Source organism: Chrysemys picta, chromosome 2 (genome assembly GCF_011386835.1).
Source record: "Chrysemys picta bellii isolate R12L10 chromosome 2, ASM1138683v2, whole genome shotgun sequence".
In the NCBI taxonomy this organism is placed as follows: Eukaryota; Metazoa; Chordata; order Testudines; family Emydidae; genus Chrysemys; species Chrysemys picta.
The window spans coordinates 99,704,951-99,729,992 of record NC_088792.1 but is presented as its reverse complement, the minus strand read 5'-3'; the positions used below and the strand labels follow the sequence as shown (position 1 = coordinate 99,729,992).

At 42.6% G+C, this 25,042-nt stretch overlaps 1 protein-coding gene across 9 annotated transcripts in view; it reads left to right on the top strand.

Moving 5' to 3' along the window:
* The window catches only part of TPK1 (thiamin pyrophosphokinase 1), a 502,338-nt gene that overhangs the window by 366,666 nt on the left and 110,630 nt on the right, over positions 1–25,042 (top strand). For all 9 annotated transcript variants that reach the window (XM_065583869.1, XM_065583872.1, XM_065583873.1 and 6 more), the window contains one exon: positions 16,569–16,680. In XM_065583869.1, coding sequence (XP_065439941.1) covers positions 16,569–16,680 — 112 coding nt within the window. The remainder of the gene's footprint in view (positions 1–16,568; positions 16,681–25,042) is intronic.

The window sequence follows — 25,042 nt, the reverse complement described above, 5'->3', positions numbered from 1 at the left end:
CATATTCTTCATAGATATGGCTATATGATTATGGCATAACTAAGATATTTTATGCAAGATGGATCATGTAAAATATCATTTGAAAGGTTATGATTTACTGAATATGATTATCCTATTTGTATGCATGTATCATTTTTGTATCTGAAGTTAGGAATATTGTCTATGCATCTATTACAACTGTTTTTACACCTGGAGAATGCCCACTAGACAGAATTCAATCAGTCTGGATGGCCAGTTGGGAAGAGCCATTAGGGAGAACAATAGGTCTTAACATGCTAATCACCCACTGAGAAGCTTTCCTGGGGCTGCTGCAAACAGTCTCTGGGTTATGGCTGCAGGGACACGTGACCAAAGGAACCAAGTGACCAAAGGGAAATAAGGACAACCCAGGGAATTACAGAACAGTCACCTTAACTTCTGTACCCGGACAGATAATGGAGCAAATAATTAAGCAATCAGTTTGCAAACACCTAAAAGATAATAAGGTGATAAATAATAGCATGGATTTGTCAAGAACAAATCGTGTCAAACCAACCTGATAGCTTTCTTTGACAGGGTTAAAAAGCCTTGTGGATAGGAGGGAAGCAGTAGTTCTTCTTCGAGAGATGTCCCTGTGGGTGCTCCACTACAGGTGCTGGTGCGTCCCTGCGCCTTCGCCCGGAGATTTTTACAGCAGTGCTCATAGCGGCCACGCATGCTCAGAATCTGCCCCCCCGCTGTGACTCTAGGGTAATAGAACGCATGCGTGGCCGGTCTCCTCAGTTCCTTCTCAACCGTCCCCGGCCTGAGACGGAGCTCAGCAGGCTCATTAGAGAATCCTTCACTATTCCCTTAATTGTCCTTTAGAAACCATTTTTCTGTCAGTTTTTTCTGGTTAAATAGTTACTTACCCAGTTTACCTAAAAAAAAAAAAAAAAAAAAAAAAAAAAAAAAAAAAAAAATTTCCTGTCAGCCGCGGCTATGCCGGCCTCCACCGGTTTCAAGCGCTGTGCTACTTGTAAGGAGGCTATCCCGTCATCGGACGGGCATTCAAAATGTATAAAATGTTTGGGGGAAGGTCACATTCCCCAAAAATGTGCCCACTGCTCTAAACTCAGCTCCAGGGCACGCAAAGACAGAGAGCTTAAGCTAAAACTGCTCCTGCTTCAAAAATCTATCGGGTCAGTTTCAGACCCAGGCATTGAAGCCGGCTCCGCTACCCGACACAGCCCCCCCCCCTCAAAAAAGATCAAGAAGTCTACGAAGAAGGGGCACTTTTCCTCACCGGGCAAGGCTAGGAGGCATACAATTTCTCCAGGCAGATCAACGATCTCTCTGCCTGTGATCCCTCGCCTCAGCACTTTTCATGAGGCAGGCTCCTCCGGAACAGCGCAAAAGCCGCCGGAGGCTTCAGCGCCGCCGAGAAGCTCCGGTGCCGAGGCATCAGGCTTCCAGTTGCCTGCCTCAGTGACGGCACCGTTCGGCACCGCGAATGAGACGGTGCCGACATTCCTCGGCACACCGCACCCGGGGCAGCCCGACTTTTCTCGCCCGGCACCGACCGCGGCACAGACGCCTGCGGGGCATTCTGACACTCAGATCACAGCCAGAAGCCCCGATCGCAGGAATGCTCTTGTGCAGCAGCCTCTATCGGCTCAGCTTTCTTCTCCTGCAGGAGCTGCTTTCACACATTTTACCCAGACAGCTGATCTTCTAGTGTCACCTACCTTACAGTCTCCGCTCATGAACGCATATTCTGTTGCAATGCCTGAGTCAGGATCTGAGCAGTTTTCCTCCAGTGAGGAGGAAGCAGATCCACAGGGAGTTTTTTCCCCATATCATGACTCCCAGCCCCGGACCCAGAGCATTAAGGGCTATGGAAATACTACCTCATCCCACTCTCAGGACCATGCCCCTTGGGGGATGAACCCCTGGGTGGCACCATCAATGCCCTACCCACCACCATGGCAATACTGGACACCATGGGCATCATACCCTCGGGAACACATGCCCCGTGGCCATTCGACCAGGCGCAACACTGATCCAGTGCCGTCTCCTAATACATACGCTAGTGACACGAGACGCCTGGCAACACAGCCACGCTCCCAGGATAAACCTAGCCCTTCTCCCGGTCCAACAGACCCGGAGTTAGCACCGGAGGAAGCGTTACTTCCCCTTCCTCCCACTCCCTCTGATGAATATACAAAATTCCAGGACCTCTTTAAGAGAGTTGCTAGTGCCCTGAACATTAACCTGGAAGTGGTTCCCGAACAACAGCATGAGCTAACGAACATCCTACAGCCCCCTTCTTCCTCCAGAGTGGCACTTCCAATTAACGCAGCCCTTTTAGAACCTGCTAAGTCCATCTGGCAGACTCCAGCGACAAGCCTACCTACCTGCAAGCAAGCGGATAAGAAGTATTTTATTTCTCCAAAGGACTCTGAATTCCTTTTTACTCACCCAGCACCAAACTCATTGGTAGTAGACGCTGCGAACCAGAGGGCTAGACAACAGTATTCTCGTTCTGCCCCACCTAACAAGGATAGCAAACGACTGGACCTGTTTGGTCGCAAGGTCTATGCATCCTCCACCCTCCAATTTCGCATAGCTAATTATACCGCAGTCCTGGCAAAATACGACCATAAAAACTATAATAATTTAATGGACTTTATTGATGACATTCCAGAACAAAGAAAACAACAGTTCAGAGCTATAGTTTCTGAGGGCCAAGCCATTTCACGCACCGCTCTCCAAGCAGCCCTCGATGTAGCCAACACAGCGGCAAGATCTACCGCTACAGCGATAGTCATGCGACGGGGCTCATGGCTCTCCTCTTCCTTTTTTCCTCGAGAAGTTCAGAACACGATTGAAGATCTTCCCTTCGACGGTGACAAACTTTTTGCTTCTAACACGAATGAAGTGCTTCATTCAATGAAAGACTCCAGAACAACCCTCCGGTCTTTAGGTCTCCAGACACCTACGGCAAGGAGACGACAATATCGATACCAACCATACCACCGGCCACGTTATCCCGCATTTACACAACCTTCCCATAGACCGCAGGAACAGCAACAGCCGCAACGTCCACGACCAAGATTCCAGCGACGTCGCCCAAACTCTACAGGGGCGCCTCAACCCCCATCAGCTAATAGGCAGATTTGAAAACTTGGTCGAGGGTTTAGAAAGCAATGCCCTCACTTCAGCCGACACACCAATCTTTGGACACCGCCTACGACCTTTTTTCCAACAATGGAGGAAGATTACCTCCGACAAGTGGGTCTTAGAGGTAGTTACAATTGGATACGTCATCCCGTTCCTCTCCTTACCTCCCACCCACCCACCCTCCCCGTCCCTCTTCAGGGACCCTTCTCACGAGCAGCTACTCCTCCAAGAAGTGCAACATCTCCTTCATCTGGGAGCAGTAGAAGTCGTGCCAGAGCAACACAGAGGGAAGGGTTTTTACTCCCATTATTTCTTAACGGAGAAGAAAAATGGGGGATGGCGACCAATCCTCGATCTCAGGCGGCTCAACAGATTCATCAAAAAGCAAAAGTTCAAGATGGTGACCCTCAATACCATAATCCCAGCGCTGGAGCAGGGCGACTGGTTTTCTGCCCTCGACCTACAAGATGCCTATTTCCACGTCACTATACATCCGGCCCACAGACGTTTCCTCCGGTTTACCCTTGGTTCCACACATTTCCAATACAGGGTACTCCCCTTCGGACTATCTACAGCCCCCCGTGCTTTTTCCAAACTTCTAGCTGTAGTCACTGCTTACCTCAGGAGACAAGGGGTAATAATATTTCCGTACCTCGACGATTGCCTCCTCAAAGCTTCAACATTCGACGAGGCGCTCCGGTTCACACGACTCACAGTCGAGTGTTTTCTTTCTCTCGGCCTACAAATAAACAGAGACAAATCCACATTACGCCCCACCCAGCACCTTCAGTTCATAGGCGCAGACCTCGACTCTCGGACCGGGCTGGCATCGCTCCCACCCGATCGCTACAATTCCATAAAACAACTGACCACAACTATTCGCAACAGCCCTCAGGTAACTGCCCGAGACTGCCTACAACTACTAAGTCACATGGCCTCGTGCACTTTTGTCGTCCAGAATGCACGCCTGCACATGAGGTGCTTCCAAGCGTGGTTGGCAACGGTTTACAAACCGAATATGCATTCTTTAAACAAGACTCTCTCCCTGCCTACTCCAGTCAAAGGCTCGCTACGTTGGTGGACCGTCCACTCCAACCTTTGTTCTGGAGTCCCGTTTCTTCAACAGGCTCCATCACGCATTCTGACCACCGATGCATCTATGACAGGGTGGGGTGCACATATGTCTCATCACACAGTACAGGGACTATGGTCACCAACCGAGACCTCCTTACACATAAATGTACTAGAACTTCGAGCCATTCGCAACGCGTGCCATCACTTCCTGCCACTAATCAAACATCATCACGTACGCATAATGACGGACAACATTGCTTGCATGTTTTACGTAAACAGGCAGGGCGGAGCTCGTTCCCATTCGCTGTGCACAGAGGCGATGAAGCTCTGGAATTGGTGCATTCTGAACAACATCCGGGTATCAGCTGCTTATCTTCCCGGGATCATGAACACCACAGCGGACGAACTGAGCAGACGCTTCCCATGGGACCACGAGTGGGAGATAGACGACAAAACCATTCACGAGGTATTCAGCATCTGGGGCTACCCAACAATAGACCTCTTTGCAACTGCAAAGAACAAGAAATGTCTCAATTTCTGCTCCAGAGCAGGACTGGGCAAACGTTCCCTGGGGGACGCATTCATGATCTCATGGCACCGAAACCTATTCTATGCGTTTCCCCCGATACCAGTTCTCAACAGGGTCCTGATAAAAATACGAACGGATCGAGCCAAGGTGATCCTCATTGCCCCATCGTGGCCCAGACAACCATGGTTTCCCTTCCTCACCAGAATGTCAATCCAACCACCAGTCTCCCTGTCGCTTATTCCGAACCTTCTATCTCAACAGCACGGTCGTTTTCTCCACCCCAACCTGTCCATGCTTCACCTCAAGGCCTGGTTCCTACGTGGTTCTCCCAACGCGAATTAGATTGCTCCGAACAAGTTCAGGAGGTGCTCCTACATAGCAGAACGCAATCTACTCGCAAGACCTATCTTCAAAAGTGGAAACGATTCACACATTGGTGTTCTGCCAAACATCTTTCTCCTACCTCGGTACCTCTTCCGCTTATATTGGACTATCTCTTGGGCCTTAAGCGAGCCGGCCTTTCTTTCAGCTCCATCAGGGTCCATTTAGCTGCTATTACGACTTTCCACGACAGAATTGATGATATGTCTGTCTTTGCTCACGCTACTACGAAGCGTTTCCTCAAGGGCCTACAAACCTTATATCCAGACATTAAACAACCGACCACCCCCTGGGACCTTCATCTGGTACTGTCTGCCCTAACTCAACAACCCTTCGAACCCCTAGCCACGTGCTCCCTTTTACACCTCTCCATGAAAACTGCGTTTCTAGTGGCAATTACTTCTGCCAGACGGGCAGGAGAAATGGCAGCTCTCATGGCTCATCCACCATATACGATATTCTTTAAAGACAAGGTTACCCTCAGATTGCATCCCAAATTTCTTCCGAAGGTACACTCATCATTCCATATTAATGAACCCATACACCTCCCGACTTTTTTCCCGAAACCACATGCAAACTCCTTTGAAGCCTCAATGCATACACTAGATGTTCGCAGAGCCTTGTCATTCTATTTGGATAGAACCAAACCCTTTAGAAACTCCTCTAGACTTTTTGTTTCTGTTGCAGAGCGCTCCAAGGGCATGCCTATTTCTACCCAGAGACTCTCGAACTGGATCTCCCAGTGCATCCGACTGTGCTATCAGATGAAAGGGGTTGCACCTCCAGATGGCATTAGAACACATTCCACTAGATCTCTGGCTGCCTCCATCGCATTCTTACGCAAAGTCCCCTTGGCTGACATTTGTAAAGCAGCCACTTGGTCATCTGACCATACTTTTGCTAAACACTATGCCCTTATTCAAGGCCCTTTATCTGACATACGCTTGGGCAGGGCGGTACTCTCGACGGCGTTCCTACCAGATCCGAAGTCCCTACCTCCTTAAGATACACTGCTTTTAAGTCACCTGTAGTGGAGCACCCACAGGGACATCTCTCGAAGAAGAAGAGGAGGTTACTCACCCTGTGCAGTAACTGACGTTCTTCGAGATGAGTGTCCCTGTGGGTGCTCCACTACCCACCCTCCTCCCCTCTACTTCGGAGTTGGGGGGCCTCCGTGGTAGAGAAGGAACTGAGGAGACCGGCCACGCATGCGTTCTATTACCCTAGAGTCACAGCGGGGGGGCAGATTCTGAGCATGCGTGGCCGCTATGAGCACTGCTGTAAAAATCTCCGGGCGAAGGCGCAGGGACGCACCAGCACCTGTAGTGGAGCACCCACAGGGACACTCATCTCGAAGAACGTCAGTTACTGCACAGGGTGAGTAACCTCCTCATGTGGTATATCTTGACTTTAGTAAGACTTTTGATACTGTCTTGCATGACCTTCTCATAAACAAACTAGGGAAATACAACCTAGATGGAGTTAATATAAGGCGGGCGCATAACTAGTTTGAAAATCATCCCAGAGAGTAGTTATCACTTGTTCGCAGTTATGCTGGAAGGGCATAGTGACTGGGGTCCCGCAAGGATCGGTTCTGGGTCTGGTTCTGTTCAATATCTTAATCAATGATTTAGATAATGACATAGAGAGTACACTTACAGGACGATACCAATCTGGGAGGGGTTGTAAGTGCTTTGGAGGATAGGATTAAAATTCAAAATGATCTGGACAAACTGGAGAAAGTCCAGAGAAGAGCAACAAAAATGATTAAAGGTCTAGAAAATGTGACCAATGAGGGAAGATTGGGTGGAAAAATTGGATTTGTTTAGTCTGGAGAAGAGAAGACTGATTTTTAACTCATGATAACATGGTTTGGTTGCATTTAGGCTAGCTGGCCACACTGCATAATAATCCAGTTTGACCACATCTCTGTTTAACCTGTACTTAATAACAAGTTGGTTAAACAAATCAGTTCAGTCATAACTGTTTAAATCATGCTTAAGATCAGTAATTGAATACTGTTTACACGTGTAGCCAAACCCTGACATAGTTCCTTAGAAGAATAGTACAGATTTGCTAACTTGATTTTGAAACCACTGTAGCATTCTTTTTTCTAATATGTGGTAGAGTATTGTTCTTACAAAGAAAGCAATGAAACCATCTACTCAATTTGAAGCTAAGCTGATCTTGACTTGGTACAGAGGCATCTGGCAGCAATAAGTAGTGGTTTAATAGTACAGTGAAGAGGCAATTGAGCCTCTCAACTCTCACAGCAAGTTATTTGTGCCACAGATATATGAACAATATCCTTGCCATGTGAATTAACTCTCACAGATCTCTGGTATCATAGGAAAAGGACAGAATGAATGTAGATGAGAGACTATCTAAACTCTTCTGCATAGAATTGCACTAAAAAGGATTGAATGATAATATTAAATGTCCTAAAATAATGGATTGTGAGGAAAATTATGTTGTAATACTCATCACTTTGGGATTGCAGAATATTAGGGCCTTTAGAGTGGCTTTGATTTTTAAGCATGAAATCACTAAAAATGCTAATACTTGTACTTAGCCCATAATGATAGGCCTGCTGAGTATAGGATATCAAACTCACAGGCTTAAGGATAAAATGTCACAATGGACCAGTAAAAAGCTAGTTGGAAATTTGAGAAGAAACACGATATTCTTGGTTATTGTACTTCCCATTTGCATCTTCTCTCTGTACCTTTCTGATCATCTGGAAAAAGTTGTGTAGGTGCATGTGTAGTTGGCAGATAAGGGTTAATAAAATGAGTGCTTGGAGGGGACATTCATACAGCAGATTGACAGTTAAATTATGAGGCACCTGTGAATGCTGAAGATGCTCTTGTGTGCAAGAACTGAATTTCCCAAGTTCCCTCTGATAGTAACACGTTCATACTCCCATCTAGCATGCTGGTCACTTCAGATTGTGTTGTAATTTCACTTTATTTGTGTGTATATTTGTAATGTCTTCACCACTGGCAGTGTAACTAATGGAAACATATTTTCCCCCTGAAGATTGCATCATTTCCCCCCCTCCCCCTTACCATTGCTGACCACTCACCAATCATCATATGGGCTTGACAGCAGAGGACAAAATTACTGTTCCAAACGTAGAAAGGTTCTTTACCTGCTATTCCCTGTGGTTGGAAGGGACTCACCTAATGTGCTTGGTGAAAAGTGTCATGATTAATGTTACATGATGCTGTAATCTCAGGAGTCAATTACTACGCCTATAATCCTGTCCTACTTATCTATTCATCACACATTGATTACATATAATATGTGAGTTAACTACAACAACACCACAATTAAATGATAAAGTGAACTAACTGGCTACAATTATACCTTATAATGCAAACAAGACTTTATTTGTAACTGTGTTGGTGGTCACTGTATTTGTTCTGCATGTGCTCTTAAGAGTCTCCCATTCTAAGAGACTCATAAAGGGAAACAGTAGCAATCGGATCTGAATCCATTGTAGGGTAACACAGAACTATCAATCAATTCAATTTAAAAATAGACACTACAGCAGATGTAAGTGATCTTCACTTTTTTGAAGTAATAAGATCTCATCTATAGCGGGTCAGAATTTAAAAAAAAAAAATAATTCCCCCACTTTTGACCAGCTCTAGCCCCACTGTGTAATTAATGTTGATACAATTGGTACTCTGCATCATAGACTCCTTTGACAAATCACACAACCGCTTGCTTTGTGACGCCTCTTTATACCAATACTACAATATTAGATATTTAAAGGATATTAATTTAAGAAAGCTTTGCCATATTCAGAAAGATTCTGGCAACAAATCTGGCCTAAAATGTCAAGGTTGGGGGAAAAAAAAAAAGTTTTTATAAAATGCCACACCAATAGAAATGGAACCATAATTTGTTTAAAATATTCCTGTCAAAACATTTGGTTTTAAACAAATAAACATATTCTTACTTGGTTTAATCGTTGTTCCCTTCATCTTTTCCATTTATACCATAACTTTGGAGATTTAATTTGTTCCCATGGACTCAAATACTATCTGCCTGTCGTTTAGGTAATCTTTTGTACTCAGCATTATTATGTCTAAGTGCAAACATGTATGTAAAGAAAACAGTAAGACGTATTGTATTCTCTGCCCTTTCCTTACATAACACAATGACAGCTGTGCTCAGAATTTGTTGTGCTGCCACTTATAGGGTAGTCACTGAAAGAAAGTTAATATAATGAGTTAGGTCTTAAATTTTGTTCAGAATATTGTGGGAATCATAGTCAGTATAGCAGCTGGCAAGGTCCCAGGAACTCCTGATTCTCTGCACTTGAGTGTCACAATGGGCACAGATGAAGGGCAAGCTGCCATGGAACGTCATGGTCATGGAAAGAGGTGATCCCTGAGACAAATTTATTAAATTTGTATTGGACAGGGTGACAGGACAGTGGGCATAGCACCAGGGTGATGAATTCTGATCACCCTCTTTTACTCAGAAGACTTGCTGCCCTGTGGCTGCATCTTTTGGAACTTCTTCAGGACATTCACTTCTAGCATATAAGATACACAGTGCTGCAGTACTCAAGCCTGCGTGTGCATTACTGCGGCCAGAGCTTCATGCAATAGAAAGGGGTGCAATGTTTTGGCCAGCCAGAGGTTGATAAGTCATTTGTGACTACTAATGCCATATGGGTGTCCAGGAGCAGTGAAGAGTCTAGAAGAAGGCTGAAAGACTAGAAGAACCTTGACACAATACAAAGCTTTGACTGGAGGATATATTCCTTCATTTGAGGATGATGTTATGGTTTCAGCCAGTTCTTCAAAATGATTTCCTTCCCTTGTCACCATTGTGTCCATCCTACCCAGATTTAGTTTCAGCCCTATACTCTTCATCAAGGAGCTACCACACCCAGACACTGGGCAAGATGGATGATGGCTTTGCATGTGTTTGAAGTAGAGAGAGAATTGTAGGACTGGAAGGGACTTGAGACGGCTTCTAGTCCAGTCTCCTGCATTCATGGCAGGACTAAGTATTGATATTGTATAGAACAGAGTGTCAACTGCATACTGCTGGCACTGAAGTCTGTGGCTTCTTGCTATTGACCCTGAGGCTTAACTTGTGTGTGTTGAATATTGGATAATATTGAGCCTTGTGGGCTCCACAGTAGAGTCCTGTTGAGGCAGAAGAATAGCTGCCCGTCACATCCCTCTCTATGCTGATGCCTTCTATATCTGCCTCTCTATTTATGACCTTTCATCGTCTGTCCCGTCACACATTTCCATATGTCCTCAGTGTGTCTTCCTGGATATCTCTTCACCTCCTGAAGCTCCATATTGTTCCAAACCAAATTTATCTTTCCACAAACTCTCTTGTCTCTTTCCTTTTACTGTTGAAAAAAACATCCAAGCTTAAAACTTCATTGTCATGTCCGGCTCCTCTCTTCCTCTCACTATATATAGGTTGTTACCAAATTGAAGCATTTTCCTCCTCAATACCTTAAAATCTGTCTTTCCCTCTGAATCCTCACTAATGAAACGCTAGCCCATTTATTAGTTTTTTATCTCCTCTACTGCAGAACCCTCCCTGACCATCTGCATCTCCCTATTTTTTCTTTCCAAGCTACTCCAAATGTTGTTGCTAAGGTCTAGCTTCCTTCCTGCTCAGACCACAACTTCTGTCCTTAGGTCTCTTCATTGATTTCCTTTTCCTTCCATGTTAAAGTTCACACTCCTTCAACACTTTCCATAACATCCACTTTCTACTTCTCCGCTGATACCCCCCTTCTCATTCTTATGCATCCCAGCAACCTCGCTGTTAACTGTTTCAATCTTTTGTCTCCTCCTTGTGAACTTGTGCCTTTTTTCCATTCTCCACCTTATATTTAGAACAATCTTTCAACTGACATGTGCCAACTCCTATCCCTTTCCTTCTTTAGATCTGTCTAAAATTGGTTTTGTCAGCCTATGTTGAGCTCTGCACCTATCATGTCTGCACACCTTTTTGTGTTTGAACCACCTTAATTATATTATATATTCTATTGTTTGCAAGTTGTATTGGATTTGTTTCAGTTACTCTGTAAGCCTGTTGGGACAGGGTCCTTGCCTTTGTCTTTCTGTGAAGTGACACTTAGGCACTATAAATGACTTAAAAGCCCAACTGCTTGCAACTTGATACTCTTTACTTGTTACCCACATTTAACTTTCATATTTTTGAACAAAGGTTATACATTCCTGTTATCTTTGATGTGTTAGGTATAGGTGCACCCAGTGTTCAGCTGATTATTTCATTAGTTCCATTTGACATAGGAGACTTAACACAGGGAAAATTGTTTCTCAGATTTTTGTGTTTGTCCCCTATTCGGTTAGTGCTTTCTTATTAAAATGTCACCTAAAATGAGTAAAACATCAGAAACAAGAGTAAAAGTTAAGCCTGTTTGGATAAAACACACTAAAAAAACAACCTTCTGACATTTTCCTCATATTGCTAAACTTAGAAGTTGATCTCATTTCCCAGCACTAGACACAAAGTGGAAAAATAAATTGGATCAATCCTCAAAACTGATCAATGTTTTTTTTCAAAACTACTTTGTAAGATAAAAATCAATACAGCTATATTATTTGCCATTATCATCACCCGTAACATTAGAAAATGTTGATATTTGATTTATAAGTTAAAATGCTAAAGCAGTTCAGCTGTCTACTTCAGAGGTAAAAACTTAAAAGGAAGTAATTTTAATCCATCTTTGGGTTTCTTTTTACTCTTAAACTTTGTAACTTGTTTTTTCTACAAACACAGTAGAAGTTTCATTTTTTAGCACCAGTTTATTATTTGCTTATTTAATCTTAAAGTTTAAAAATAAGAACAAATTAATGTTTGTATTTGCAAGTTACCAATAATGATGACTCTGATTTTGTGAATTCTCCATTAAGTGTTGCTTCTATGGAATATTTCTACATGGGAACTTAAAAATATCATTCTGCACCTAATTTTCCCTGTGGGCGGCTCACAGTCCTTTGACTGTCTAGCCCTTTCTGTACAAACGTGTTGTTTTTAATCTTTCTGCCAAAGAAATGAACTCATTTGTTAACTTTTTAAGATATTTGTTTCCCAAAACAAAATAAACTCCCAAAGAATGTATGATTTTTTTTTAAATAAGTCAATTTATTCCTTGTACAGTATTGCTAAGGCCCTTTGTTTCTGGCTTTACTTTGTTTAAAATTTCCTAGCAACGTGTCAGTGTTTACTACAAAAATTTAAAAACAGATAAAAATAAATGCAAACGTTAACTTCACAGTTTTCTGGGAAAATATTAGGTTTAGTATTGGGGGACAGGACACACAGCTTACCAAGTGGCCGTCTGTCCTTCTGGAGCATCCCTCAGGTGCCAGAGGGATCCCCTGGAGCTGGCTCCCCATTCCAGAAGGAGAGAGGTGTATCTGTGGAGATCCAGCACTTCCAGAATTTCAGTAAAAATTGCTAAAAACCGAAAACAAAGGGCCTTTAAATATTGCTAACTCTGAGCATTCAAAAATCATGAATCAGACCCCTAAAATCATGAGTGGCTTAAATCATGAGGTTTTATTTTAAGATAATAAATGTGTATTTAGCTTGTAAATTCTTTTTATTTACCGTCTGGGTTTTGAGTGTTTAGTGTTTGTTTTCAAACTTTTCTCCACAAGCATGAAGGCTAGAAACTTCTCTTTTCTTTCTTAAATGAAAGATGAGATTCTTCTTTACTCACCTGGCTGTGTAAGCTGGGGCATTAAGAAAAACGTGAAATATCACAACTCTTGTGATAAAACCCTGAGAATTGGCAACACTTTGATAATTACCTGAGGTATTTCTGTTTTAAAGATCTCATGTTCTTTGTATAAGTAACGTACTTTAAGGCCATGGCTACACTTGCAGCTGTAGAGCGCTTTAAGTTAAACCAGCCTTCGGAGAGCGCACTAGAGAAAGCGCTCCAGTTTGTCCACACTGAGAGCTGAAAGCGCACTGGCGTGGCCACATTTGCAGCATTTGCAGCTGCATTGGGAGCAGTGCATTATGGGCAGTTTTCCCAGCATTCAAGTGGCTGCAACGTGCTTTTCAGATGGGGGGCGTGGAATGTGACAGGGAGCGTGGGAGGGGAGAGAGTGGGTTTTTGGGGTGCTGAGAGTGTGTCAGCACGCTATCTTGCAAGTTCAGACCCCCCTCCCTCCCCCGCCTCTCTCTCACTCACTCAAAGCAAACAGTAGCTGCTTATTTTTTTTCCTCAGACCAGATAAGCATCCGCTGTCAGAAATGGCAACCCCACCCCACCCCCCTCTTCACTCATTCACTCTTAAGCAAACATTAGCTGTCGGCACTTCCAAAGAGAGCCCCCTGCTTCTCTCTCGCTCACACACAAGCAAACAGAAGCTGTTCGTTTGATCAGATAAGCAGCCGCTCTCTGAAACAGAGCTTTGAAACGGCACTTCCGCGTCCGGAGTTCACAACAAAGACAAGAGCGGCCACTTCAGTTAAGGGAATTATGGGGCATTTCCAGAGGTCAATTAGTGTGTAGTAACGTTACTTCTCGTTTACACTGGAGCTGCAGCATCTCAGCCAATACGCAACAGCTGTTAATCCTCTCCAGGAGGTGGAGTACCAGGACCGCTCCAGCCAGGGAGTCAGAGTGCTCTACGTGCCTTGCCAGTGTGGACGGGGAGTAAGGTGGAGCGCTCTGGGAGGCTTTATTGCGGTATAAAGTGCAAGTGTAGCCAAGCCCTTAGAGGCATCTGTTCCCTGAGCAGGTGCTTAACTTTAAGCATGTGAGTAGCCCCCTGGTTGAATCAGGGCCTAAAAGAGAATGATCTCAAGGTTACCAATCCAAAGAAACTGAGTTTGAGAAGCCTGGAATTAATCCAGGTCCCTCTTAGGCCAGCCATCTTTACTTCACTGCTTTTCATATTCTTTTACCAATAGGTGTCAGAATAGAGATATGCTTCAGTGTAGGTTGCACCTCTTGCGGAGTAACTCAGGGCTTGTCTACACTTAAAGCACTGCAGTAGCGCAGCTGTGCCACTGCAGTGCTTAGTGAAGAATCTACCTGTGCCAATGGGAGAACTTCTCCCTTCGATGTAGGTACTCCACCTCCCCGAGAGGCAGTACCTTTGCAAATGAGAGAAACCCTCCTGTCAACACAGCGCTGACTACACCAGCAGTTAGATTGGTATAACTGCATTGCTTAGGGACGTTATACCTACATAAGTTTGTAGAGTAGACCAGGGCCCAGAACAATTTCCCAGGAAGGTAATGCTCACAAGATATGAGAAACATTGCAGTAGAGAAATAGCTACGCCTGTTGCATGGCTAAAAGGGCATTCGGCATGAATTTGTAAATACCTGCATTTGTGGAGCACCCACAGTACCCATGGAAACCTGTGGCTCAGCACCTTGTGAAGTTGCGTGATTTGAGAAGATAGACAATGGCCTGGTCTACACTGCGGGGGAGGGTGTCAATGTAAGATACGCAACTTCAATTACAGGAATACCGTAGCTGAAGTCGACATATCTTATTCCGACTTACCTCCCATCCTCACGGCGCGGTATATCGATATATATAAGTCTGGACGTAGTCAATGTTGAACTGTTCTCCGTCTTGCTCTGCAAACAAACAAGTTAAAGCTATTAACTGATAGTTTTTAATTGACAGCTTTTCTAAGGTTCATTTGATAACTGAGAGCATGGCTCATATTGAGGATTTTTATAAGGTATTTGGCATAAGCAGTAGAATTTGTTAAACACCTCAGATAATTCATCTTGGCAGTAAGGTATTTTTCCTTCATTTTCGTCTTCTAACTGTCACTTCACAGTGGTGGAGGCTGCTGTGGGAGAGGAAACATGAAATACAAGGCTGAAGCTTACAATATTTTCTTTCAGTAAAAGGTTATTTACTTGCCACTCAGGATATTGCTTGAGTTACACAACTAGTTTTCTTTTGCTTTAAACAGGATCTTAGTCTTTGTAATACGCTCAGTAAGTGATAGATTTTAGGATTCTTGGTTTTGTATTTTTTTTTAAATACCCATTTTGGTAGAGAAATTAATAAACCATAAAAAAATCTAAATTTTTCACTGTTGTGAGAGGGAATTATGTCTGACTCCGATTAGCACTTACAGAAGTTAAGTGCTCCCATGCAGCTGAGAGAATAAAAGCCAAAATCATGTGCTTCTGAAGCATCTTCTCTCTTTTGTTATGTAGAACAAATTAATTATACAGGAAGAATGATATTTTTTCCACAAATATTGGCACAATTTCCATCTTTCATTCCTTGATGTTTCCTGCTAGCTCTGTTACAGGAAACAATTTCATATATAACTGAGTACAGATAATTATTGTCCCTGTACTGTGAAATGCACTGTCTACTCTTCTTTAGTTCATTGGGACTACTTACATGCTTAAAGTTAGTAATATGCTGAATTGGGGGTCTAAGACAGCTAATAGAAGGGTATTATCCCTAATATAAGCCTAAATAAGTCATCATTAAAAGTAGCTCTTTCAGAGAATATTAACAGCTATGAAATGAGTTATCATTAGAGATATGAGAAACTCAGTTTCAACTAGAGAGTTTGTTTCACTGCATGTCATACTGTAGTGTTCTTATATAATTATATTTCAAATGGGTTCACACCTCATGAGTTTCATTTGAAACAACTATTAATTTTTCACTCCAAATTATAATTCAGCTAAGATTCACCCAAACCCTTACAGAAAAGTCCTATAATACATAATAGAATATAACTTTCTATATCAACATATTTAAGATAATTGTATCCCTGCTATGGAATTATTTTGGATGCTGTTTAAAAACCTAACAAGGGGGGTGTCATTTTCTTAAATTCCATAGTTTTTAGATTTATTTCTCTGGAACCCTTTTAAACTTTGTAGAACCCCATTAGTTTTATTACTGGTTTAGAACTTTTTCCAGAAGGGAAAGTACATGAAACTTACAAATGTGACCAAAATTTTGGCTTTGTGATGAACCCCCAAATTAGGTAAGTTTTGCCTAGTTTTGTTTCTAAAGTGTTACACAGCTTACGTGGAAAGTCAACAGTTTAAAAAAATTAATGACTAGATTCCTCCAAAATGGAAGAAAAAAACAATCTAACTTTGGATGTGAATGCTAGTGCAGAGGAATAATGAACAGTATTGGATTGAGATTAGAGATGAGACCGGATCAAACCAAAAGCCCAGATTCAAAATCCCATACTTTCAAATCTGGATCTTTGATTGGTCCCTCTCTCTGTATGATAGGCCACACTGAAATCCCAGATCCAAATACTTCTGAACTTTGGGAGAATTAAGATCAGTCCCGTCTCTAATTCAGATGTGTTCTACTGTATTTTTAAAATGTGTTGTATAAATGGCTTCCTGGTTCTTGGTTGCTACTGTCTAAAGAAAACTTCTTTCTGTATTGCAGGGAAAGCACAAACTGCATGTAAACACAGGACTTGAAAGCAAGTGGTGTGGCCTTATTCCAGTTGGGAACCCTTGTTACAACGTTACTACGACGGGCCTAAAATGGAACCTCAGTAAGTCAGATGTCTCATTGCTGACACCATTTCAAATTAGGGATAGCTTCATTGGAGTTATTTCAGATTTACACCTGTGTAACACACATTTAAATCTTGTCCTATATGTTTAAGGGGGAGGGGGAAATAGTAAACTTTAGTGGAGCAAGTTTTTCTAGCAATAAAAAAGTCAGAAAAGGAAATGCATGAATTATATTAAAACCTAAGACATCCCAGGCTGTAATATGTTTTGCTTTTGGGAATCATAATACTGTTTAAATAGAACATTTGTTGAGGTCATGATGCATTACCATCCTGATATATTACTCTTCAGGGAGGTAAGGCTGCAAGTGCCTAAACTCCTGCCTATAAGCCATAAAGTTATGAGAGAGAAATAATAATGCAATACAGATTATTAAAGCCACCTCACTTTCTGAGAACTGCTTGACATATACTGTCTATTTGTCAACTCTGGATGAATATATCTTATCTTTATTATTATTTAAAATGGGTAAAGTGCATTTGCCCTAAAACAGGAGTATTTGTTAGAAGAGGAAAAGACGACAAAAATTCTTTTGACAGAAAAATAGAAAGAGGAAATTTTTCCTTTGAGTCATGCAGGGTATTTTTACCCAAGAAGATGAAGTCAACTTGTTGTTGTTGTGGAGATGCATTAAAATTGAAAAGGAAAGAACCAAATAAGTGGTTCACAAACACTGGAATGTTCCATAAAGGCCATCTTCTACTAACCCAGAAACTTTTTTTTTATTTCGGAAGGTGGAGAAATCCAGTAGGGGAGAGGCTGTTCTAGATTTGATTTTGACAAATAAGGAAGAACTGGATGAGAATTTGAAAGCAGAAGTCAGCTTAGGAGAAAGCGATCATGAAATGGTAGACTTCATGATTCTGAGGAATGGTAGGAGGGAAAACAGCAGAATAAAGATAATGGATTTCAAGAAGGCAGAATTTAGCAAACTTAAGGAGTTGGTAGGTAAGATCCCATAGGAAGCAAGTCTAAAGGGGAAAACAGTTCAAAAGAGTTGGCAGTTTTTCCAAAAGACATTATTAAGGCCACAAGAGCAAACAATGCCACTGCATAGGAAAGATAGGAAGCATGGACAGAGACCACCCTGGCTCAACCAGGAGATCTTCAATTATCTGAAACTCAGAGTCCCACAAAAAGTGGAAAATAGGCCAAATTACAAGGGATGAATATAGACAAATAACATAAATAAAAAGGGTAACAAGAAAACATTCTACAAATACTTTAGAAGCAAGAGGAAGACCCAGGACAAGGTAGGCCTGTTACTTGATGGGGGCGGGGAGAGAATGTGTTACTTGGACATCTAACAGTCAATGTCAGTGAAAATGAGGTAGGATCAGAGGCTAAAATAGGGAAAGAACAACTAAAAAATTACTTAGACAAGTTAGATGTCTCCAAGTCACCAGGACCCAATTAACTGCATCCTAGAATACTCAAGGAGCTGACTGAGGAGCTATCTGAGCCATTAGCGATTATCTTTGAAAAGTCATGGAAGACGGGAGAGATTCCAGAGGACTGGAAGAGGGCAAATATAGTGCCCATCTATAAAACGGGAAATAAGGACAACCTGGGGAATTCCAGACCAACCATCTTAACTTCAGTACCTGGAAAGATAATGAAGCAAATAATTAAGCAATCAATTTGCAAACACCTAGAAGATAATAAGGTGATAAGTAACAGTCATCATAAAAAAACAACAACAAGGAGTCCTTGTCCTAGTCCTTTGAAACTAACAGGGTTTTTGCTGATACAGACTAACACGGCTACCACTCTGAAACCAGTCGTCATAGATTTGTCAAGAACAAATTGTGTCAAATCAGCCTAATGGCTTTTTTTGACAGGATAACAAGCCTTGTGGATAAGGGGGATTGGTAGATGTAGTATATATTGACTTTAATAATTGACTTTGATATGGTCTCCCATGACCTTCTCATAAACAAATGAGGGAAATATAATCTAGATTGAGCTACTATAAGGTGGGTGTATAACAAGCTGGAAAACCATTCCCAGAGAGTAGTTATCAGCAGTTCACAGTCAAGCTGGAAGAACATATCAAGCGGGGTCCTCCAGGGATCAGTTCTGGGTGCAGTTCTGTTCTATTTCTTCATTAATGATTTAGATAATGGCATAGCACACTGGGAGGGGTTGCAAGTGCTTTGGAGGATACGATTAAAATTCAAAATGATCTGGACAAACTGGAGAAATGGTCTGAAGTAAATAGGATGAAATTCAATAAGGATAAATGCAAAGTACTCCACTTAGGAAGGAACAATCAGTTACACACATACAAAATGGGAAATGACTACCTAGGAAGGAGTACTGGAGAAAGGGATCTGGAGGTCATATTTACCTTATGATCCACTATGAGTGAACAGTGTAAAACTTGCAAAAAAAAAAAAAGAAAACATCATTCTGGGATGTATTAGCAGGAGTGTTGTCAGCAACATGTGAAAAGTAATTCTTCTGCTCTACTCCAGGCTGATAAGGAGTTGTGTCCAGTTCTGAGTTCCACATTTCAGGAAAGATGTGGGCAAACTGGAGAAAATCCAGAGAAGAGCAACCAAAATGATTAAAGGACTAGAAAACATGAACTATGAGGGAAAATTGAAAAAATTGTGTTTATTTAGTCTGGAGAAGAGAAGACTGAGAGGGGACATAACAGTTTTGAAGTACATAAAAATTGTTCTAAGGAGGAGGGAGAAAAATTATTCTCCTTTAATCTCTGAGGATAGAACAGGAAGCAATGGGTTAAATTGCAGCAAGGGCAGTTTAGGTTGGACATTAGGAAAAACTTCCTAGCTGTCAGGATGGTTAAGCACTGGAATAAATTTGCCAAGGAGATTGTGGAATCTCCATCATTGGAGATTTTTAAGAGCAGGTTAGACAAACACCTGTCAGGGATGGTCTAGATAATAAGTAGTCCTGCTGGACTAGATGGCCTCTCAAGGTCCCTTCCAGTCCTATGATTCTAACCTGGTTCCTAATCCTGCAGTCTGATCTACATAGGTAGACCCTTGTGCCCATCCACAGGAATACCTTCTCTATCTTAATGATGAATCTGAGATCCAGCCACTCTCCTGGGGCCTACTGTGTCACTGCTGCCTGCCTCACATCTAGCTGTCTGCGTTTTCCTTTTACTAGGGGTTTAATCTTTGGCAAAATATAATTTTACATGGTCTCTTGCACTTCAGCATCTGGAAAGCCTTAAATTCCACTGCAGATTTGAGTGTGCACAGTTGAAATCCCTAGTTAGCAATGGCTCACTAGTAGTTGGGTTCTGAATTCTGCATTAAATTAAGAATGGAAGGAAGTTTCCAGATGCAGGAAATTGGGGTGAAGAGCTGACTGGCTGGCACAGTTCAACTGGTCTGTAAGAGTTGGCTGTACCATATAAAAGGAGCACTCGTCTTCTAATTTGAAAGACTTGGTTTGACCATTGGCCTGCTAAACCCAGGGTTGTGAGTTCAATCCTTGAGGGGGCCATTTAAGGATCTGGGGCAAAAATCTGTCTGTGGATTGGTCCTGCTTTGAGCAGGGGGTTGGACTAGCTGACCTCCTGAGGTCCCTTCCAACCCTGATATTCTATATTCTATGATATGTGTTCTCAATGATAGGGATAGGATGAGATTCTTCTAAATCCTCCTCACTCATATGCTTTAGGCTGTACAATGAATTTTGTGTCTACTGTATAAAAAATGAGTAACCTAATGTCTCAATAAATTTCCAGACTTACAGAGAGTTTGAAAAGGAAGCTTAAACCACCATTAAGTTAATGAAGCAGAGTTTAAGGAGTTCACATCATTTCGTAAAATAGACAGCTGAAGTTACACACTGCACTGTATCAAAATGTGATGAACTTTGTGAGGAAACTTTGTTTGTTTCAAATGCTAGTTATTTTTCAAATGCATCAAATTTTGCCTGAGTTTAATGACATGATCTTTGTCACCTTAACAAGGTCCTTGTCAGGGAAACAGAGGATTATCAGGGTAATTTTGGAGAGAGTCTGCCTGCTACCCCGTATAATATGTCCCACGGAATTTTCTGTTGCTTCTAAAGCTGTGGTCTCTTTCATGAGAGAAAATTTGCAAAAAACTATAGCAATTTGGCAAAAGCTCCATAGTTTATAATAATTCAGCATTTGTAGATCCTGATTGTAATTAAAGTCTGGAAAATGTTGTGATAGCTCTTTCCCCAAAGACCATTGCTAGCAGATAGTCAATTCTAAATTTGCCTTACCACCCCTATGGAATCAGATAGTCAGAGAATCCAGTGGGAATGTCCAACCCGATAATGTTCATTTTCATGGGAAGGGCCCGCCATGTCTGTCAATGAGACTATTACCATAGTGACATTTAAACAGGGAAAGGAATGGGTAGATTGAAGGTTTATTGCCCTTGATCACAGAGAATGTCCAAAATGTGCTGGTTTGACCTGCTGGAACTAGATATAATCTGACCAGATAGAAATAAATATTGTTTGGCAACGGCAAGAGTTATTCTAAATATTTGCTAGAGTAACTACATATATAGCAGTCGGGCATATTCCATGTTGGGCATTCTTGAATCACAAGAAAATGCGGACGTATGGGGAATCCCCTAGCATAGGGCCATGCATGAAGTGAATGCGATCCAGAACTTTTTATGACATAAGCACCACAAAAAGCTAATGTGGATCATTATTGTTATAGAGAGCACTGTGTGCAGTCATTATTACACTATATAACCTCAAAATGTGGTTGTTTGAAAACTTAAGGCTGGGGTTTTAAAAGGAGCCTAGGAGTCCAAGTTCCATGGATTTGGTGCACCAAACTTGTGTAGGCTAGAATTTTAAAAAGGAGCCTAAACTCGCAAAATGGGGGTGGAGTGGCTGTCTGCTTTTTTTGTGTATGTAAATACTGAGCCACTTTAGCTTTTTTTTTTTTTTTTCTTCCCCCATTTGGACAGGAGGATGCAGAATAATTTTCAAAATTATAAATAGTATAAGCAGCAGCATCTGACCAGAGAATTTGCTAAATGGTCATCTGTGTAATAGGTGCATAATTGTTTCCTAGTAGGTGCTCTCACCTCTTCTCCATCTTATCATGTACCTTTTGTTTACAGTCTAGTTTGTTAATAGATATTTTACTTAAGAAAAAAGTGGGAACAGGCAATTTGGAATACGTTAGGCTGGTGCTGTGTATTAAAAATGTATACTAAAATGATACTAAAAATCTGTCACACACGTAATTGGATTGATCCATTCAGACATGTTCTGTATGGAGAAGTCGGAGTTTAAACCTTATTCTATTGGCCAAAGAGGAGTTTGTTTTTTATGGGGACATGGGTTACTAATCACTCCATGGTTGGTTTGAGGGGAGTGGATTTGGAGGGTTGGAATGGTATCAGACACAATTTGCATATGGCATTGGACTGGGAATTCAGTTGTCCTCAATGCTTATGATACCAACAATACTGTGATTAGCTGCTGAATTCTGGGAGGTACAACATCTAGATACTATGGTGATGAGCACTATATGAGGGGGGGGAAACTCAGTTTTTTTTCATTTTGTTCAGTTACCTTTTTTATGCAGGGAGATAAGCAGGCATAGAAATGACAATGTGACCTATCGGTAGGAAACTAACATTACAACAGCAGCTCTACTTCCTTCCTTTCCTTGTTCCTTTCTGTTTTTAATGAGAAACCGAACACTGCATTTTGCATTATTTGACTGGGTAATGTTCACGTTGCACATCAGTTGCTCCAGCTGACTTGGTTGGTCTCATTATTAACGTTTTAATCACAAAATCTGGCTAGTTCTATTATTTATACCTCAATCTCTTCATCACTAAAGTATAGACCCTAAGAATGCCAAGATTCTCTAGGTATTCCAAAAGCAACTTGAGACTCTAAAGCCTGAAACTGATCCTGTGCCCAAGTAAGTGGCTGAACCTAACCATTAATAACTCAAATTCTGAATCTGATTATTATTCAGATGATGGTAAAACAAAAAGCAGTGAAACAAATACCCCAAATCCAGAATGCATATTAATTTCCCTTACAACAAGCTTTTTTTCTCATGACAAGCTCTAGATTAAAATTGTTGGAAAAATGCTGTAGCTCTAGTACTAGCTATCACTAATGATCCTCCTGACTTCTGTTCTGCCCGTGATTTTACACTTAAATTGAAAATGGCAGCTCACCCACGAAGGATAATATAAAGAAGCAAAGGAAAGGAGGGCACACATTGCTATGAAGTGTGACTTAAGTGTCGAAATTTTTGCTGATAGCTTGGGTATGGCAGACCTTTGCCTGCTCATTTGTGCATAGAAATATGAGACACACCCCTCCCCAGTAAACCTTAATGAACAGAATGCTTATAAATGTTATAAATTCAACCCTGGGTGTGTAAATCGATGATTTTTTCACGCTAAATGACAAAAAGTAAAAGGCTTTTCCTCATTTTGTCATCAGTTAATGGAAAAAGATCTGAAAGGCTTGTTTTAAAAACTTGATTTCTGGACCATCACATACTTTTAAGTGTCTCAACTATAAATTAATTTAGAATCTGTGCTGTAATAGCTGGACGAATCAACTGATGATTTAGCTATAGGCCTTGTCTTCACCTACCGGAGGGTCCGGCGGCACGCAATCGATGTTCTGGGATCGATTTATCGCGTCTGATTAAGACGCGATAAATCGATCCCGGATCAATCCCGGAAGTGCTCACAGTCGGCGCCGGTACTCCAGCTCGCCGAGAGGAGTACGCGGCATCGACTGGGGGAGACTTCCTGCCGCGTCTGGACCGCGGTAAGTTCGGACTAAGGTACTTCGAATTCAGCTACGTTATTAACGTAGCTGAATTTGCGTACCTTAGTCCGAAGTGGGGACTTAGTGGGGACCAGGCCATAGTGACAAAGTTCCTCCTCTATCTTGGTGGGTCCTGCGCTTATTGGCGGATTTTTTTGCCTCAGAGATTCACCATGAGGGTTGGGGAACAGCCCAGAGACATTCCCCTCTGGAAGAACCCACAGTCCAGGTCAATTGGGAGGTTTGTGGGGAACCCGGGCCCGCCCTCTACTCCGGGTTCCAGCCCAGGGCCCTGTGGACTGCAGCTGTCTATAGTGCCTCCTGTAACAGCTGCATGACAGCTACAACTCCCTGGGCTACTTCCCCATGGCCTCCTCCAAACACCTTCCTTATTCTCACCACACGACCTTCCTCTTGGTGTCTGATAACGCTTGTGCTCCTCAGTCCTCCAGCAGTACACCCTCTCACTCTCAGCTCCTTGCGCCTCTTGTTCCCAGCTCCTCACACTCACACCACAAACTGAAGTGAGCTTTTAAAACCCAGGTGCCCTGATTAGCCTGCCTTAATTGATTCTAGCAGCTTCTTCTTAATTGGCTCCAGGTGTCCTAATTAGCTTACCTGCCTTAACTGGTTCTAGCAGGTTCCTGATTACTCTAGTGCAGCCCCTGCTCTGGTCACTCAGGGAACAGAAAACTACTCATCCAGTGACTAGTATATTTGCCCTCTACCAGACTCCTGTACCCCACTGGTCTGGGTCTGTCACAGATCCCTCCCCCTGCTCAACTCCAAGGGGTTGGGCAGCTTGGGATGTCAGACAGTGCACACGTGACAAGCCATCTGCGTTGCCATGACGGCTCCCTGCTCTGTGTTGCACATGGAACTGGAAAGGTTGGAGGGATAAGAACCATCTGGTCACCCTTGTGTTCTTCTCCTTGTTCCGCTGCATCCATTGAAGAGGGACATGGTCGGTCACGAGGACAAATCTGTGCCTGAGCAGGTAGTAGCGCAATGTTTCCATGGCCTATTTTACAACAAGGCATTCTCTCTCCACCACTGCATATTTTTGTTCCGGAGTTTCCGGACTGAGGTATAGAATTGGGTGTTCCTCCTCCCTGACCATCTGTGATAGAATGGCCCCCAACCCTACTTCCGATGCATCCGTCTGCAGGATAAACTCCTTGGTGAAATCAGGGGCTATCAGTACAGGGTTACTGCAGATGGCAGTCCGTAGGTCTGTGAATGCTTCCTCTGCTGCGTCAGACCATCTCACCAGATCAGGTCCACGGGCTTTCACTAGGTCTGTCAGGGGGCTTGTCCTTGTGGCAAAGTGGGGGATAAATCGTCGGTAATACCCCACCACACCTAGGAACGCCCAGACTTGTTTCTTGCGACTTGGTCGGGGCCAATTTTGGATGGCCTCTAACTTGTTCACTTGGGGTTTTACCAGACCTTTTCCCACAATGTAGCCAAGATATTTGGCCTCTGTAAACCCTACAGTGCACTTGGCAGGGTTTGCTTTAAGGCCAGCTCACCTGACGGTATCGAGGACTGCCT